The 19,707-nt window shown below is 40.4% G+C and overlaps 1 protein-coding gene across 2 annotated transcripts in view; it reads left to right on the forward strand.

Moving 5' to 3' along the window:
- Mthfd2l (methylenetetrahydrofolate dehydrogenase (NADP+ dependent) 2 like) overlaps nt 1-19,707 on the forward strand; it is an 82,006-nt gene that overhangs the window by 16,612 nt on the left and 45,687 nt on the right. For both annotated transcript variants that reach the window (XM_029544931.1, XM_029544932.1), the window contains exons 4-5: nt 7,953-8,105; nt 9,530-9,637. In XM_029544931.1, coding sequence (XP_029400791.1) covers nt 7,953-8,105; nt 9,530-9,637 — 261 coding nt within the window. The remainder of the gene's footprint in view (nt 1-7,952; nt 8,106-9,529; nt 9,638-19,707) is intronic.

Consider the following 19,707-nt stretch of genomic DNA (forward strand, 5'->3'; position numbering starts at 1 on the left):
GCAGACAAGAGTTTCAGGGGCACGATGACTTGGCATCTGGCATTCCTTTCTACGCAGCTCATCTCTTATGTGTGCGTCCAGCATCCTGGGCATTGCTCAGAGCTCCTTACTGTGAATGAGAGCTCCTTACTGTGACGTCTCAGCAGATGGTTCTTCCTTTGGGATTCTGTCTTGCATTTTTATCGTGGCCCCTTCCTTTATCTCCCCGGCCTTCACTCAGTTCTCTGTGGTATAGCTACAGCTCCTCTCAGGATGCCATGTTAGCACTACAGTCGGTTTGCATGTCTCCATTTACACTCGTGTCAGGTTGTGTTGAAGTGACTCCTCATTCCAATGGATGCCAGGGTTTATGACGTAGTTCCTCCTTTGCTTCATGCAGGCATCAGTGTTGCCTGCAACTCCACAGTTTTCCTGATCTACTCACAGCATTAATACATCTTGGTTTCTTTGTCTTTCACTTGTATAGGCTAATCCCCTCGGTCTCTTCTATATTTGCATAATGTCATGTGGGTGTAAGCCCATATCCACATAGAGTGGACATACTTTACATCCATGTTTGAACTGAATAATAAGCATTCAATGTTCAGTCAGGTATTTCAAAGAAATGCAAGATTGGCCAATGATCACCATGCTTGACTGTTATGTGATTCTTGAGCTCACGAGCCAACAGCATTTCCATAGTCATAGTTAGTGTAGTACAGTCATAGTTAGTGTAGCACAAGAGCTGAAATTTGAATAACACCATTGGCAGATGGATATTATTTCAGTAAACTATGATTCTGAAATTCATTTGTGTCTAAACTATGCAAGAGTATTGGTGAAGCACAGGGTATAATATCTGTTGATTTTTAAATTACCTAATAGATAAACTCTTATCTGATGAGATGAGGCAAAGCTGCGTAATGCCATTATGTGGGTTAATATTTAAATTAGTGGATTGTGTTAATGCTTTATGTTATATAAAGACATAGTATCTCAATGTATACTAGAGGGTTTGTTCTGTTTTTAATCTCAAATTTCTTATTTTTACCCTCCTCTATAACATCCCTTTAAAACAGTGGTTTTCAACCTGTGGGTTGAGACCCATAGGGCCACATATTTAGATATCCTGTATATCAGACACTTACACTTACAATTCATAACAGCAGCAAAATTGCAGTTATGAAGTAACAAGAGAATAATGTTCAGGTTGGGGTCACCACACCATGAGGAAATGTGTTAAAGGGCTGAAGCATTAGGAAGCTGAGAAACACTGCTTTAAAACTTTACCAGATTGGGAGGGATCTTAGATGGTATCAAAGTTTCCCACTGAGAAAAATGTCCCTGCAGACAACACTGCAGAGATGTCGGGATGCATCTCTTTCCTTCAAAACTAGGAAAGAACCGAATACATGGGATGCTCTAGTTTATGCCACAGGGAAATGAGATTTAAGGACAATCACGAGTTTATTGACATTAAAAAATCTGTCTAGAGTATTTGGCTATACTTGACAATTGCTTAGCTCATGCAAAAATGGGGAGAAGTCTGAGTTAAGTTGCAAGCCATCAACTCAGAGCTTGCTTCATTTGGAAGTTCCCACGCTTGCATTTAGACAGTACTCAAGTAGTTCCACCAACTATTTACAGTGTTAATTTTTAAAGTGCCATGCTGTTGACAGTGGTCTACCAATCCAATGAAATCCGTCTAAAATCTCCAGTGACACTTCTTTCCCAAAGAAACAGAAGATAATCCTAAAATCCCCATGGAGCCACAAAAATCCTAAATAAGCAAAGCAAGGCTGAGCAGAGAAGAAACACGGCAGGCCTTGCCACCTGCTCTCAAAAGCCACTGCAAAGCTGCAGCAGTCAGAGCAGCAGGGGACAGACAGGGACGTCAGTGACACGCACTGGGCAGAGTGGAACGACCTGGCTGTGATCAAACCGTATCTTTCAGAATTTCTATGAACAGACCTGGGAAAAATGATGTTCTCATCAAGAAATGTTATGGAGGAAACAGATACACACATTCAACATGCAATTAGACTCTCATATCACCCTCTAGTACAAGATTACCTAAAATTATATTAAACACTTAAATGAGACTGTAAACTACAGAAGGAAAATTCAGAGAGGCTGTGTCTTAGCATTTGGTCTGTACTAGTATTTCTTGCTGTGACACCCCCAAACAGTGCAAGAATACTGAGAAAATATGACACTTAAAACTGATGTACAGTAAGATGTCAACAGCAGAGTGAGAGGCAACTCTGCAGAGTTGGAGAAAATGTGAACTGTGAACATCTAACAATAGGTTAATACTCAGAATACAGACATACTCATACACCTGAACAGCAGGAAAACAGTCTTTTTAAGCATGTGTAAAGGACCTGCATGGGAAACAAAGCACATATACAGGCAGTATTAAACTAACATGTGGGGTCTGAAACACGTCAAATGAGGCCAAGCCTGGCTACACAGTGAGGTCAAGGCCAACCCAGGCTACACAGTGATGTCAGAGCCAGCCAGGGCTACATGAGATCAAGTCATAAAGACACAAACAAACAAAGGACAACATTTCAAACCCGCAGAAACACTCTGTAGAATGGTGTTTATAAGGGGCTGAGGACTGGGAGTTGTGTATGAAGTATTAGCCAAGGAACTTAATATTCTGATTAGATATGATAAATAACTTCTAGAGACCTATTGAACAACATCATGGAAGAGTGGCAGAACATTATACTACATACTACATATATATGTGTATATATATATATATATATATATATATATATATATATATAGTAATATATGTGGTATGTAGTATTATATATATATAATATATGTGTGTGTGTATACATATTTAAATTTATATATGAGTGTATATATAAAAATTTTATATATACACTTATATAAATTTAATTATATATAAAATTAATGTATATATACAATTTTTTACAATTTAAAAATGTTTTAGAGCTATTTCCCAGACTAGTATGCTTCCTTGGTCAGAGTTTCTGACTACATTATATTTAGTTTGTTCTAACAAAATCAAATACTTTTTCACATGTTGCCTTTGTGACAAACCTTTATTTGGTGACTTTATTACTCACAGCCAGTAGATGGCACTGATTACCTATCCATCTGTTATACAGACAACTTGCTTGAGTCGGGGCTCAGTAAATGTGAGCGAGCTTTGAGAGAAGGTATTTTTCTTATATGCAAAACCAATAGTATTCACACCAAATGCCAGTGGTCGGCATCCACTGAACTAAGTCTTCGTTGTACGAAGATTTTTATATTTATTCGTCCAGTTTGAATCTTTACAATAATCCTGAGGGCGGAGTTATTATTATCCTGAGGGCAGAGCTATTATTATGTGTATTTGGTGATAAGAATTCAGAGATTAAGCTCCTCCCCTCTGATTAACTGAATGTAGTTCAGAGAGACTGATTCCCCATGCTAATGTGTTAACCACAGTTAATACATCCCCAGATATCACTGTAAGCTAGTGAGCACTGTAAATGTTTGAAGTGTACGTACTCATGTTATACCTTCAAACATTCAGAGAGACAGTGATGTTGGAAAGGTACATTTTATAATGAAATTGTCTGGCATTGAGTCTTGACCCTGCCATCAGCTAATACGGTACTACTCACCCCCTGCTTCAGTCTCCCCATCGGAAAGTAAAGGCGTTTCCTGCTCCATAGGGGGGTTTGAACATTACATAAAATAGCCAGCAGAAAGGATAACTTTCCCCAGAATATTAATTTAAAATTCTGATTTATTTCATGTGTAGAAACATCAGTTGGATGTTCTCTCCCGCCATTAAATTTTTTAGACTTAGGTTTTCAGAAAGAGTAAGAGTTACAGGAACCAGGGTGAAGTCTAAGGCAGGTGGGAGCAGGAGTGGGGATGGCTTAGTAGGTAGGTTATTTGTTTAGTGGGTAAATACAGGCTATTGCCAAGGTGTTTATGGTCAGTGGCAGATATGGATATACCTAAACTGAAATTTGGGTATTTGGGGACCGAGATGAACATTGTGGCATGGGAGGCCTGGCTCAGTTAGCTAAGTATCTGCTGTGCAGATGTGACAATCGGTTTGGGTCCTTGGCACCTGTGTGAAAGCCTGGCTAAGGCAGTGCCTGCCTCTAACACTGGCACTGGGTATGCAGAGGCAGGAGGGTGCCTGCAGCATGGTCACTAACTTATCTCGCAAATCTGTATCCTCGAGACTCCAGTTCAAAAGGTCAGGATGGGAGTGAGACACCTTAGGTTAACCTCTGGCTTCCACACACAGGAACACATGCACGTACATAGAACACACACACACACATGCTCACACACACTCACGCATACATGCACACACACATGAACACATGTATACAATACACACACATGCATAATGCTCATGCACACTCATTCATACACGCACACACACTTGAACTCACACAATGCACTAAAAAATAAATACCTACAATAGTAAATTATGTCATAAGCTGTGAATTATTGTTAATTCAATTTAAGATTCACTTCAAAAGAAAAAAACATTTCTAGAATAAGTTTTTCTTCAAATAATTTTTAGAGTTCCATCCTCACAATGTTGTCTATCTACCTTAAGACTTTTTTTTTTAAAGATTTATTTATTTATTTATTTATTCATTCATTCATTCATTCATTTATTTATTTAATTGTGTCTTCAGAAGAGGGAGTCAGATCTTGTTAAGGATGGTTGTGAGCCACCATGTGGTTGCTGGGATTTGAACTCTGCACCTTTGGAAGAGCAGTTGGGTGCTCTTTCCCACTGAGCCATCTCACCAGCCCCCACCTTAAGACTTTTGTAACTATTTTTTATGATAAAGACAACAAAAAAAGGCAGACAACTGTCCTGTAAGTGGAGTGTACTACCACGAGATGGCAGCATCGAGCAAGCACCGTTTCTGTTACTACTTTATGAAGATAGTACAATATATCACTGAGACCATTGGTGTCCTCGAGGGAGATTGGTTGGTCTCTGTAACCATTAATGTCTCTTTCCTTCATACCCAGGTGGAAAACATCCTAAGAGGGTATTCGGTCCAAGTTCATGGACATATCTGTTTTAAGACTTCTCAAAACAAACAAACAAACAAACCCTTCAAATTAAGGAATAATAAAAAACAAAAACAAAAACAGGTTTCGGCTTTTCTTTCCATCTTTTGCTTCTTCCTTTATCATCTATTTTTGAGTAATACTTAATGTACTCAGCAGGTTGCATTTACATACACACATATGTAAAATAACAATTACAGTAAAAGAGGCTGTGAACATGAGAGGAGCAGGTCTAGGGGTGTAAGAGGTGGGAGGGAGGAGAAGGGGGCTGATATAAAAACAGTACACAAGAAATTAAAACAATTAATTTAAAAATTAAAATATGCGTATGCTAAAATATCTGTCTCTAGTCCTCTGTATTAATTTAATCTGCTCTGGCCGGAAAAGGTCAGGGGAGGAATAGTTAAGAAAAATTTGAGTCTAAATTATTGTTCCTGAGACCTTTCCTTGGCATACAAGGTCCCCAAAGCAACATTTCTTCCTAGCTATTGCATGTTTAGAAAAGAAATAATTTTTTCTTTTATAGAATATACACTGCTTTGAAGGTAGTAATGTATTTTTGACAGAAATTGTCGTATATAGTGCTTTGGAGACAGACGACTTAAAGAAAACATGACTTTTCCCAATCTCTTCAGAGGAATGTGGTCTTGTTCGATGTCCATATTCACTTCAGCACACACGAGAGAATCACAGAGAATCAGATAAAGCGCTATAGGATGCGTAGGCTCTAGCCCAGGTGTCTGCCAAGTCAGTCCCCAGAATCCTGAGCCGTCTCTGAGTCTGTAAGAGGGAGTTTGCAGATGTATGGAGAAAGATCCACCCCTTCAATGATCTGGAGCAGTGGTTCTCTTCGTGGGGTGCCACCCTGTGGTCTTGTAAGACCAGCGGGAAATGCAGATATTTACATTACAGTTCATAACAGTGGCAATATTTCAGTTATGAAGTAGCAATGAAAATGATTTTATGGTTGGGGGTCACCACAACATGAAGAACTGCGTTAAAGGGTCAAAGGTTGGAAGGTTGAGAACCGCTGGCCTTGAGGACCCCGCCCACTCCATTTCCAGCCTTCACAAGAGACACAGATTGGGGTGGGGTGGCTCAGTGAGGTTAGACTTGGTTCCCATCCCTTTTCTGCCCCTCGCTTCTCAACAATGAAATGATTATGGATGATATTTGGGCAAGCAGGCACCTGATAGGTATTATCTGTCTTGCTTTTTTTTTTTTTTTTAATTTAGCATCCAGAGAATATTTATTGATACTGTAGATAAGCTGTTTGGCCAAATATTTATGTCGCTAGAATGTAAATTTCATAGGACAAGAATTTTTTCTGTTGTTCACTTACATCAATGCCCAATGCACACATGAAATACATTCAAATATCAGTTTGAGTGAATAAATGAATGAATTTTAAAAATCTTACATATATGCTAAGGATCTAAACTTTATCTTACTAGGATAAAGTTTTGTCTTTTTTTCAAGGCTTGAAAGAAATATTTCACCTTAAATTGAATATAGTAGTGGCAGGTGTTAAAACATGTAAACACACCTCCCGATACATTCAGATTGTAATAAGGTCTTGTAGGATTAAGATTAAAATTACAGTGAATTTATAAGTCGGTCTGGGAAAACTGACATATTATTGAGTTTTTCAAGCTATGAGCAGAATCTAACTTGTGTTTCCCCTGTCAACTGTCAGTAGACTTTCGTAGTTCTTACAGGAGTTGCACTCAAATTTAGAAAAGTTTATTCTTAAGAATTTTTCTGTTTGTAAGATATTTTATCTTCCGATGATTGCAGCTTTTGTGCAGAAATGCACCTGCCCTTCGTGTACTGACTGTGCTGTGCGTTCTTGGTATAGGTTCCTAGTGAGAGGTCCTCATTATCTTACACATTCCTTAGATGTCAGAACAAACAGCTGAGCCACTTCCTTTGTGGCATTCATGTCTCTTAATGTTTCTTTATCATATCAAATCAAGACCTCTCATCAACCGCTAAATAGAAATGTGGGAATAGATAACTTTCTCTTGTGATCTTTAGAGGTGAAGGTCTGCATTTTCATGTAACATCTGCCCGCTGAGGGTTTGTGAAAATGCCTGCACCAGGGCTGGAGAGATGGCTCAGTGGTTAAGAGCATTGACTTCTCTTCTAGAGGTCCTGAGTTCAAATCCCAGCAACCACATGGTGGTTCACAAGTATCTGTAATACAACCCAATGCCCTCTTCTGGTGTGTCTAAGGACAGCTACAGTGTACTCATATACATAAAATAAATAAAATCTTTAAAAAATAAAGAAAAAAGAAGAAAGGAAGAGAGAGAGAGAGAGAGAGAGAGAGAGAGNAGAGAGAGAGAGAGAGAGAGAGAGAGAGAGAGAGAGAGAGAGAGAGAGAGAGAGAGAGAGAATGCCTGTATCAGACTGACGTATCAGCTTTGGTTTCGTTTGGTGTGCCATAGCTGTAATCCTGTTTCCTCTTCAGTCCTTGCTCTTAAGGAGTGAGTCAAAGATCTTTAGTAGAACTCATGCTCCACATTTGATTATCCTCTGTGGCTTTCTCTCTTATCCCATGTAATCTTCAGTGTTTAAAGTTTTAACAGAAGTCTAACGGTGGAAACATCTTGTTGTGGAGAAAAGTGGATTTAAACCCCTTAAATCTGCAAGCACGTTGGGGCAAGGACTTTTACCTGCTTACAGCTGCATTCCCATGGAATTGTTCAAGTCCAGACAATTCACCAGTCCAGCTGCTGTAAGGCCGTGATTGTCTATGCTCCAGAGGCAACCATTCTCTTGTAGTGGAATCCTAAGTGATCCGGCTATACATCCCATTTCCTGCTCTCAAGCTTCCACATAAGCAATTGTATTGATAAAGGAGACCAATTGTATTGACTTTTCAGACCATGTAGACGAGAGAACAATATGCAATGGGATTGCTCCAGAAAAGGACGTCGATGGATTTCACATTATCAATATCGGAAGACTGTGCCTTGACCAGCATTCGCTGATCCCTGCCACTGCCAGTGCCGTTTGGGAAATCATCAAAAGAGCAGGTTGGTAACCTGAGCCTGTGGGAAGCCAGTCTCCTCTGCAGATGAACACCGGGGCCTTGATTGGTTAGAGCTACTTCTGCCTTCACGAGACAGAAGTGATGAGCATAAACTAAAGCCTATAAAAATGTTGTACATGGATCAATAGCACAGAACAGAACAGCGTAAAAGATAACGAAGAGCAGGTACCAGGGGTGGACAGCTACACTTGTAGCTTGTAGCAAGAGAACCATCCGGATGTGGCTATGTCTTCCCACTTTTTTTGTTTGTTTTTATTTATTTTTTTCATTTTTTATTAGATTTTTTTAGAATTTACATTTCAAGTGTTATCCCCTTTCCTGGTTTCCCCTCTGAAACCCCCCTATCTCCACTCTCCTCCCCCCTGCTCCCCAACCCTGCTTCCTGGTCCTGGCATTCCCCTACACTGGGGCATGAGCCCTCACAGGACCAAGGGCCTCTTTTCCCACTGAAGGCCATCCTCTGCTACATATGCAGCTGGAACCATGAGTCCCACCATGTGTACTCTTTGGTTGGTTGTTTAGTCCCTGGGAGCTCTGGGGGTACTGGTTAGTTCATATTGTTGTTCCTCCTATGGGACTGCAAACCCCCTCAGCTCCTTGGGTTCTTTTCCTTAGCTCCTTCATTGGGGCCCCTACGCTCGATCTATAATCAAAATTATGTATTTTGATGACTATCTTTTCAAAGTGGAGAACATTTTCTTACTAAGATAATGTGTCACTTATATAGGAACCCTGTTCATTGACTGTAGTTTTTAATAAAAAGCGTGTAGGCTTTGACTGTATTAGACTCGGCATGGCTGGCAGCTACGCTCATGCATTCAGTGATGGCTCCATGCACATGGATGGCTTCCTGCTCCAGCACAGCCACTTCCTTCCTGGAAACATCTGCTGATTTCTAACCGAGAGAAAACAGACTCTAGAATCACACACGAGCATAGCAGTGCTTGAATACGTCTTGGTTCCAATGTCTTCCTGGTGCCCACACAACATAGGGCGTTAAGTCTGCTTGATTTTGTGAAGTGGATGAACCTTCCACTCTGTTATCCCCATCTCACTGGAAGTCCGATTGCCGTTTGTAATTAATACTGTTGTATGAACTTCTAGTCTAATTCGCAGTCAATGTATTTTAAGACTGTACACTTCATGGGAAACTTGGTATTTAAAAGGACTTTAATGGCAACTTGAGAATTTTTGTGGTTTTAAATGAGGACATAATGAGAGAGGAAGTGGCAAATCCAAGAAGCATTAAAAGAAATATTTATAAATAATCCAGTGAGGGCATGCTATATAGATGAGGCATGAAATCCACAGTTAATTAGAAGTTTTTACAGAATGCTTCAGTTGGCTTTTCACATACTTGATTCGTTCCTTGTTAGTCACGCATTTAAGCAGACTGTATTTTTAAAGGAATCGAAACATTTGGGAAAAACGTGGTCGTGGCAGGAAGATCCAAGAACGTGGGCATGCCGATCGCCATGTTGCTGCACACGGACGGGGAACACGAGCGTCCTGGAGGTGAGCGTGGGTTTCTGCAGCTCATCTGTGGCGTGAAAGCCTGGACTGCTTGTGGAGGGATTGTTGAGTTACCTCCCTCCTGCTGTGGTAAAGCACCAGGAACCAAGTGGTCGGCCATGGAAGAGCTCATTTCAGGCTTACCGTTCAGAGGGAGAGGTCACCATAGTAGAAAGGAGCAGCCGCTGAGAGTTCACATCCCTAACAGTAAGCAGGAGGTGGAAAACACTGAGAGAGGCAGGAGGCTTTTGAAACTTCAAAACCCAGCTACCCACTTCCTCCAACAGGCCACACCCCCTAACTATTCCAGTCCCACCAACTGGAGGCCAAGTATTCAAGTGTATCAGCCTATTGGAGTTAACCTATTCACACCCCTTCTGCTGAAACTATGTGACCCCTTTGATCCGTTTCTTTGGCTTTGTTTCTTTCTGTTTCTCTCCTTCTTTCTTTTTCGTTTGTTTCTTCCTTTCTTTTTTACTTATTGTGCCTGTAAATATTGTTTTAAAAAAGCCAATAACAATACAGATATTAAGAGGGGATAATAGCTACTAGAGATGTAAAAGTCACTACTTAAGAAAATTCTAGAAACGGTTAGAACTTATGTGAAGTGGATTTTTTCATATTTTTGGCGACTGGGTTTTATGTGAGCGGATGCTTTTGTTGAAACAGACGTGTGCGGAAGGATGTTTGGCTGAGAACAGACATGTGGTAGATATTTTGGAGGTTGCCTGTAAAAAGGGCATGTGATATTTAGCTAGAGTGGACACTTGATAGAACACATGATGTTTGGAAAGGGTTAAATATGACACAACAGACAGACAGACAGACAGACAGACAGACAGACAGACAGACAGACAGACAGTGGACAACACTGACAACACTGTGTGACATTGGTTTGCCTTGACATTTTTTGTTGATCTTTGTTGAAGCTGGTCTTCACTGTTGATACTGTGACATTGTTTCACTTGTCTTTTTTGCTGGCTTTGTTTGTTGTGACTTTGTAGAGAGAAATGCACCGAAGAACTTTTCATGATATTTTGGTGGCTCCTTCCAGCTTCTGTGCCAACTGGGCTAACTGGCAGAGCCCCGTGGTTTGATTTGTTTTGTTTTTTTCTGAATCAAACTACTGTTGCTAATTCCTAACTGGTATTTGTGAGTAGATCCAGCTCCTACTGCTGGTACGTGTGAACTGAACTACTAATATCTGACAACAAAGATTTAAACCGCCTGAAGAACTATTTTTAAACAGGCCCACGTCCCCCTTGGCCCTAGTAACCGTTCCTTTTCACTACTTCTGGTGGGTGGTGGGCTAGAAGGGAGGTGAACACATTTAAGAACACTTATTAAAGTAGGTTTTAAAAAAAAATACAAGCCTACAGTTGAATGTTGAGTAGTAAAATGGTTTAGTACACCACAAGACTGCTGGTTTGTTCCCTTAATAGAAAGGGACCTGGGACTTAGGGCTCATAGCTGATTATCTGTGTTAGACAACTAAGTATTGAGCTGTAGTAATAGTGACAACTCACCACAAAAGCCCAGGGAGACTTCAAGACATGCGCTGCGTTCTCCGGGGCCTGCTGGCTCACCACTCCTAGGACCTCAGTGTTTTCAGCTGTCTGAGACCTGACCTGAGCAGACCCACAGTGGGGATGGTAACCAGGTAGAAAGGGTATTTAGCAAAGGACAAGGGGCATTGCTCAGAGTTTGCCTGAGCCAGTGCTGTGGCAGGGGACAAAAGATTTCTCAGACCAAGTTCCTGGATTCGGTAGAAGCAGCTGATAGTCTGTGCATGTCCCCTGGGACAGTGGCTGTGCCAGTCATGTCCACTGGGACCTTCACCGATTACCCTTCCTGCTTAGGACATTTTGCCTAATCTTCATATAGTAAGCAATTTAACTGGATTCCATTTTTATATTTAAAAAAATGCCCACACATGCATACTACCATACACAGGTGTAGTTAATGTCCACGCATGTAGACACTACCATACAAAGGTGTATAGAGAATTTATTTTTTTAAAATTATTATTCATTATGTTGAAATTTAGTTTCCTGATATCAGGTTTTTTGGCAAGTCTTTTAGGGTCTTGACTGTCATAATTTATATGAAGAGATTTTAAAACATAAAGCCCTATGGAAAATAAACACATTGTTAACTTATCCAAAGCAGTAGGCAGGTGTGACAGCATACCTATTATTTATAAACTACTGTAGAAAATCCACCCCCTTTCAGTTCAATCTAAGGCTACAAAATACTATGCTACAAGTATTTACCATATATATATATATGTGGTAAAATATCAAAATAAGCACAAATTAATGGTATTAATTGTTTGGGTTTTGCATCAGAAGAGTATCTTGCCACAGAAATCACACCATGCAACAGATCTTATGCAAGAGATTTATTGAGGGGGAGGGGTGAAAGGCTGCCTTGGAGTAGGGACAAGAGGGGGGGGACAGAGACTGAGATAAAGAGAGAGAGAGAGAGACAGGGACATAGAGAGAGCAGAGAAAGACACAGAGGCAGAGCAGGCTGTGAAAGTGTGGACTATTTATTATTATTATTATTTTCTTTATTTACATTTCAAATGCTATCCCGAAAGTTCCCCATACCCCCCCCCCTGCCCCTGCTCCCCTACCCACCCACTCCCACTTCTTGGCCCTGGCCTTCCCCTGTGCTGGGTCATATAAAGTTTGCAAGACCAAGGGGCCTCTCTTCCCAATGATGGCCGATTAGGCCATCTTCTGCTATGTGTGGACTTTTTAAAAGGTACATGACTTAGGTCAACAGTGGAAATGATGCATTTTGCGGCTAGTGATGGTGTGGCTGCCGAAGCTGGGTCACTGCAGGTGGACTTGGGGCAGACCTGGTTCCTAACAGGACTGATATTTGAGAAGAGAATTATAGAGATAAAACAGATTACTTTAAAAACATTTTATACTTTGTTCAATAAAATTTCTCCACTTTAATGAATGCTAAAAATGGAATACATTTGGAATTAGTTATAATGTTGCTTACAAACCTACATTTTACAAAGTTAAATTTGCAAAGTTAAATTTACCTTCATTATAGTGTTACCTTGCAGCCGTTATAATTACTGTATCTGAAAGGTAAAAACTTACAGTAAAAATAATACTGAAGGTTTGCTACATGGGTCGTGTTTAATTAATACACATTTAATAGGAGCATTGTGACATATTATTAGCATAATGAACAAGTAAGCAAGTGCTTACTGAATATTTGGAGTCTGTGGGAAAGTTAGTGTTTTGGATGTCTTGGCCTGGCAGAGCAGTAATTAGATGCATTGTTAGCTAATGGAGATAATGAAGGAGGATTAACTGCAAATTTATATCTATAGAACTTGTTCTAATGACACAATGTTGAGCATTTAGCACACACTGTGTATTGTTTTACCAAGAGAGTCTGAGAAGCCTAATAATTCAAATTTATCTCAAAGACAAAAATAATTTCACTAAAAAAAAATCATAGTCACTTAGTTTAATATATTTCTGTTCTCAGCTGACTTTAAGTTTTGACATTAAGAGAACAAAGCTGCGATACTGTGTAAGAAAGATGTTTTCCTTTACTTGGGGCTTGAACTATTCAAGAATGAGAATGTACTTAAATTTCTAAGTACAAAGGTGGAACTGTGTGGGAGAGAAGGAGGGGAGGCGCTGCAGTTGGGGTGCTGCAGTCCGGTTGCATTTTATGGGAGACTGAGAGACCAGTAAATAAAAGAAAAAAAAAACAGGGAAAGAAGAGGAAAGGAAAGGAGAGGAGAGAAAAATGAATGAAAGAAAGGAAGGAGGGAGGGAGGAAGGGAGGGAAGGAAGGAAGGAAGGAGGAGCGAGGGAGGGAAACAAAGGGAGAAAGGAAAGGAAGCAGGGATGGCGCCCCCTGCTGCTGAGCATAGGTGCTGCAGGGTCTAGTGATGCCAGGAGACATGGCTGGGAACATGTACAGGGATGTACAGATATCAGAGAACAGTAAACATTCTGCTTACTTACGGCAGCAGCCTATGAAGTGATGCAGGAAGGTAAGAGTTGAGACTTGCATATTTTTATGGGGTGTTCTTTTGACTTCTTTATATGTACCAACAGGAGCAGTTTCTCTTTCTCTGAGAATGAAAACCAAATGTCACAAGCTTTTTAGCACAGTGTCTTTGTTTTCTTAGCTTTCCCATAAGAAAGGAAACCTTGTGTGTGTGTGTGGGGAGGACCCTCTAACATCTTTAAAACCATTTTTTTTTTATCAAGATGGTAGAAAGTCCCTCCAAATCAAGACATGATAGCTATTATGTAACACTAGTAGAGTTTAGAATTTAAGTTGATTTCCCATTCATTTACAGGAAGTTCCTCCTGCATACATTTATTCTTAAGCAACACATCTCATCTAACAGACCACTGAAGTGACACAGCCTGAGTCACACGATTTTTCTTTAGCTAAAATGTTGTAGCATCATTAAGAGTGAAGACTTGGTCTCTGTCCTCTGAGGGCTGGGCTCTCCTTCAGATTCGTCTCTGGGAGGTGTGCTTTCTCCAAGCACTGGCTACATGGAAGTCCACAGAGGTTTTGTTAACTCACTGCCTTGCTTAGAGTTTCTACTGCTTTCTTATTTTTCTTTCATTATCAAAAGCAAGTTGGGGAGGAAGGGGTTTGTCTTACCCTTCCACATTGTAGTCCATCACTAAAGGAAGCCAGGACAGGAACTCAAGCAGGGGAGGAACCTGGAGGCAGGAGCTGATGCAGAAGCCACCTAAAGTCGTTACTTCCTGACTTGCTCATCATGATTCTCTCAGCCTGCTTTGGTATAGAACTCAGGACCACCAGTGTAAGGGAGTCCCTCCCCATGATGGGTTGGGTCCTCTCCCATTAATCATTAAGAAAATGCCCGAGCTACGTACGGAGGCATTTTCTCAATGGAGAGTCTTTTCACTGTGAGAATTAACTCCAGTTTTGAAAACTCATACTTTAGTCAGGCTGGGGGCATTCTCTCTCACCCCTAGGAGGCAATAACCAGTAGGAGATGCTTGGGGCAGTGCAAGTAATGTGAGGGGCATGATTGATTAAGCTCTGTCCAGTAGCGGGTTGGACCGTGCACCCTTAGGTTTCAAAGAGGAGAGCCATTGTAGGAACACCCTAGGGATGCAGGATTCATGCACAGCATCACCACGGCATCTGTGGTGTTCTGTGTGTGTCTGGGTTTGTTAATTATAATCTTGTGTTTGTGTAGTTAATGTATCAGAGAAAAGCCAATCATTATTCATGTCTCACTGTCTCATTTGAATAGTAGGAATAGTGTTTAACTGTCAGTGTCTTCTAACTTTAGCCAGCACGTATCTAAAAAGCATTTAGTTGGAAACAGGCATTCTATTAGACGATGGAGATTGTTAGCCAGCGGGATGTGTCATTAAACCTATTTAACTTATAAAGCAAAGCTCAAGGGTCTGCTCAGTGGGTAGAGTCCCTTGCTACCAAGTCGACAGCCTGAGTTTGATCCCTAGGACCCACAGAGTGGACAATGAGAGCCAGCTGCGGTGCATGCAAGCCCTGCTACCCTCCCACAGAAAATAAATGTAAACAGGACATTTTCAAAATGCTCCACCATGACAAAGCAAAATCCACTTTTTTCTCTGTCTTCTGTTGCTTTCTCTTTGATACAGGACCTCAGAACATCACACATCACCCCCATTGTCAGCCCAGGACACCCTGTCTCTAAGCTTTGTCTACTCATCATCCTACCTTCTCAGTCACATCACCTGCCACGCCTTCCCCACTGGATGATGAGACTTCACAGAACTGCATACCATTCCCAAAGCACCGTTCCTCATATTGCTGGGGGTTCTATGTCCTGGTCCTTTGGCCTGAAACCCTCACTCCCCATATGCCGGCCATCACTTTGTGTAGCCTGCCATCACAGCCCCCATACTGACTTTCTCTCTCCCACTTCTCTCTCATTCCAAAAAGAAGTAAACGTGAACTTCTTTCTGGGGTTGAGGCAGTTTGGGATAAAGTCTCCTTACGTAGCCCTGGCTGATCTGGACCCCTGTATAGCACTTAAGCCGGCTTTAGACCTTTCAGCAATTGTCTTGGCTCAGCCTTTCAAGTCCTAGGACTGCAGGCACGAGCCACTATTCCCAGCCAAATGTAAACTTCTTGATAACAATATTTTAGGCTTTATATTTGTAAAATTTAGCATAAGGAGCCATATGGAATAACAATAATTTATTCAACCAGTAAGTCTATAAATCATGTTTGTGTGCCAAACATTGGGCCAACACTATACAAAATCAAGCCACAGATTTTAAAATACAAATTTGTCATTTGTTGAAAGGAAATTTTTGTATGGGAGGAAGAAAGAAAAGGAGGAAAGAAGTATCTATATGCATTCCCACAGATCGTTCTTTCACATCTAAAGTTATACACCTTTATATAGAGAGATGATTTCCATCTCCACTAACCCCTAAGTGTCACCTGTGACAGTAGGGGAGGGATGGGCCACATCAATATCAGGAAGGGAAGAGGACTCCCCCGGACACTGTGTAAAGGAGGGGATGTCACTGCTGACATTCACAGAAGGAAGCCACTGTTTCCACAACAAAATGTCATGGTTCTGTCTATTTGGCTTGTCTTCTTACAGAGGAGGTGACTTTGCAGTGAGTGCACCAGACATGGCTCTGTCCTCCTGAGACTGAAGAACAGTAGGAAAGCTAATCATTAAACCGTAAGAAATAAATGATCCCAATTATAACTGTGCATGCAAAGTGCTTAAAGCAGCTGCATAGCATTATGGGAAAAGCTTGGTGTAGGACAGAATGAATGAGTTCTATATATACCGAGACACGAATGCTACCTTTTGGGAGACCTACTCCAATTAGTATTACAATGAAACTTTAAAAATACTGTGTATATAGTGTATGTGTCCATGTGTCAGTGTGTGTCCATGTGTATCAATGTGTGTCCATGTGTGTGTGTCCCTCTGTGTGTGTGTGTGTGTGTGTGTGTGTGCGTGTGTGTGTATGTGTGTGTGTGTGTGTGTGTGTAGACCAGGAGTCAACATCAGGAGTCTTCTCTCTCACATATCTTTTTTTTTTTTTTTTTTTGGTTTTTCGAGGCAGGGTTTCTCTGTACAGCCCTGGCTGTCCTGGAACTCACTCTGTAGACNAGGCTGGCCTCGAACTCAGAAATCCACCTGCCTCTGCCTCCTGAGTGCTGGGATTAAAGGCGTGCGCCCCCACGCCCAGCTTTCACTTATCTTTTGAGACGCCATCTCCCACTGAAACTAGAGCTCACAGATTGGCTGAGCTGGTTGGTTGATGAACTGCAGGGGACTGCCCATCTCTGCCTCTCCCTTCCCATCTCTAGGATCACAGGTGTGCCTCACCATGTACGGTTTTGGCATGGGTGCTGGGGATCCAAAATCAGGTCCTCATGTTTATATGACAGGCTCTGTACTGACTTTTAATATTTACACAATGAGACTATATTTAAACTAAAAGTTTATTTTCATAGATCCATGGAAATATAATAGACCTAATAGGAGTGAGAAATGATGAGGTGAAAGGGGGAAAAAAAGGACTGGAATTAAAAATGGAGCTGAAGGTAAGACTTCTACTAAAAAATAAAGACATCATTAAATTTTCATAGATATATTCCCACTGTCAAGCAAACTACTTTTTATTTATTGGAACTGAGTACATATTTGCTGAATTTACTTCATTGAGTCTACTTAATTATGGATGGGTCATTAGTTTCATCTTTAAAACTTTTTTTTTTAGCAGAAGCAAAAAGGCATAGTTAGCCAATTAAGTATCTGTAAGATTAAAAATGAATAGATGCTTTGGAAAAATAAAATATTCTTCTAATTTTAGAACACTTAATTTCTCTTGAGGGTTCTTATAAATGAAAAGTTAATGGATTCAGTAATGTGTAAGACATACCTTTCAAGTTAAGGCAATGTGTACATTTAATAGGACTATTTGTCTAATCATTTAAGTGCAGATTAAAGCTACCGCTCACGTTCATGGCTTTTAGTTCTCATTAGACATTTCTGCTCACTCTGTTTTTAAGCTGTTCCCCCTTTCAACTTGTAAACCAGTGTTCTCAATCCCATCTGGCTTCAGTGTCATCGAGCTGCCATTAGAAATAGTTTCTCAAGTCCATCCCCGAACCATGGAGATGAGAATCTAGGAGCTGAAACAAAGCATCAATGTTTTTAGAAAGCAGGGAGGAATATTTGTGGTTGGGCTGGAGAGTGACTTCTCAAAACTCAAACTGAGACTGGTACTTAAGATCTTTTCCAGACCCATCCCTAGGCGGTCCTTAACAGCTCCATGACTCAAAACACCAACTTACTCTAGACTTAGGGACCCACTCAGCAGTTTCCGGCTCTGCAAATGCTCCACACTCCATTGATGAATGCTCACTTCTGACTTTACTCTCATAGCTTTCCCCATAGTGTCCTCTAAGGATATCTGTGGTAAGGATTTCCTCCCTGGGCAGACTGGGGGAGGGGTGAAGAGTAAAGAGAACCTGGAAGGTGGGGAAGCCTTGAGGTCCCTGGTTGCATGTTCTCAAGGAGAACTGTGCCACCTTAGGCGCCCTGTATTCATTCATTCGCTTCTGGTAAAGGAATGGATCTGTGAGATCACTCACAGATCAAGGAGGCCACCTGATCCTGGGCTGAAACTTCTAAACTTATGTTTGTTATAGTAATGCAAAATTTGAGAGAAATGTTTGGGTTCATAAGGTTAGAATTTTTTCAGTACTATCTCTCACATTTTCCATAATAATTTTACAATCAACTAGATGCTTCCCACCAGAAGAAAAATACTGAGAAGTGTTCTACTGTGTTTTCAGGAGACATAGGAGAATGGCCAATATGGTGGGACTTCCTGCCCGGGAACATGATTGTCTGTTTAGTTCCTCTGCATAATTTATGTCTTTTGTTATTGTTCTAGGGAAGTTTAGATACATAGATTTTACACATTCCTGGTCATGGTACTTTTTGATCTGCTATTACAATGAGGTCTTCCTCCATGTGTCTTCTAACATGTTGTTACATATAATGTATTTATTTTTTCATTTTGTTGATAACTGAATGAATTCTCTCTGTTTCAATAGTATGATAATTGCTGTATTTATTTACTGAATACATTTCAATTTTATATTCATTAATCTTTTCTGTTGTACTTTTTTCTTTATGTAACTTTTAACAAGTTACATAGATGGTTGATTAAATTTTCTGTTTTTTTTTGACATAGTAACTTTGCTGTATTTATTATCTCTTAAGTATTGCTTTATATTTATTTTGTTGGATTTAAAATGAACTACTTTATTATAAAGGTTTCTAGAAATTCTGTATTACTGTTTAGTATTTTCTGTTTGATCCATTATTGCTTTGAAATGAGTTTCTTAAAAATTTCCAGTAGAAGTATTTTTATGTCAATAATAATAATTTTACTAGTTGTGATTAAGGATAATTATTTTTTAAATTATATACTTATCTGCTTTGATTTAATGAAAATATGTTACCCAAAATAATACGATTTAAAATGGCTGTTTGGGTACTGTGATAGTTTGAGTAGGTCTGGTGCCCATAGACTAATGGGTTTGAATGCTTGGTCCATGGGAACTGGCATTATTAGGAGGTGTGGCCTTGTTGGAAGAGGTGTGGCCTTGTTGGAGGAAGTGTGTCAATGTGGGGGTGGGCTTTGAGGTCTCCTAAGCTCAGGCTCTACCCAGTACAAAGGGAGTCTCTTCTTTATTGCCTGTGGATCAAGATGTAGACCTCTCAGCACATTCTCAGCCCCATGTCTGCCCAGACAGTGCCACGATTCTCACCATGATGATAATGGACTGAACCTCTGAAACTGTAAGCCAGCCCCAATTAAATGATGTCCTTTATAAGAGTTGTCTCGGTCATGGTGTCCGTTCACAGCAATGGAAATACAAACTAAGACAGGTCCATAAAATACATTATTTATTTTCAGAGTTTAATAAGTTAAAATCATATAATGTTCATTGTATTCTTTATACTTGATCTGTTATGAACCGAAAGGGGTATATTAAAC

Source organism: Mus pahari, chromosome 13 (assembly GCF_900095145.1).
Source record: "Mus pahari chromosome 13, PAHARI_EIJ_v1.1, whole genome shotgun sequence".
Lineage (NCBI taxonomy): Eukaryota > Metazoa > Chordata > Mammalia > Rodentia > Muridae > Mus > Mus pahari.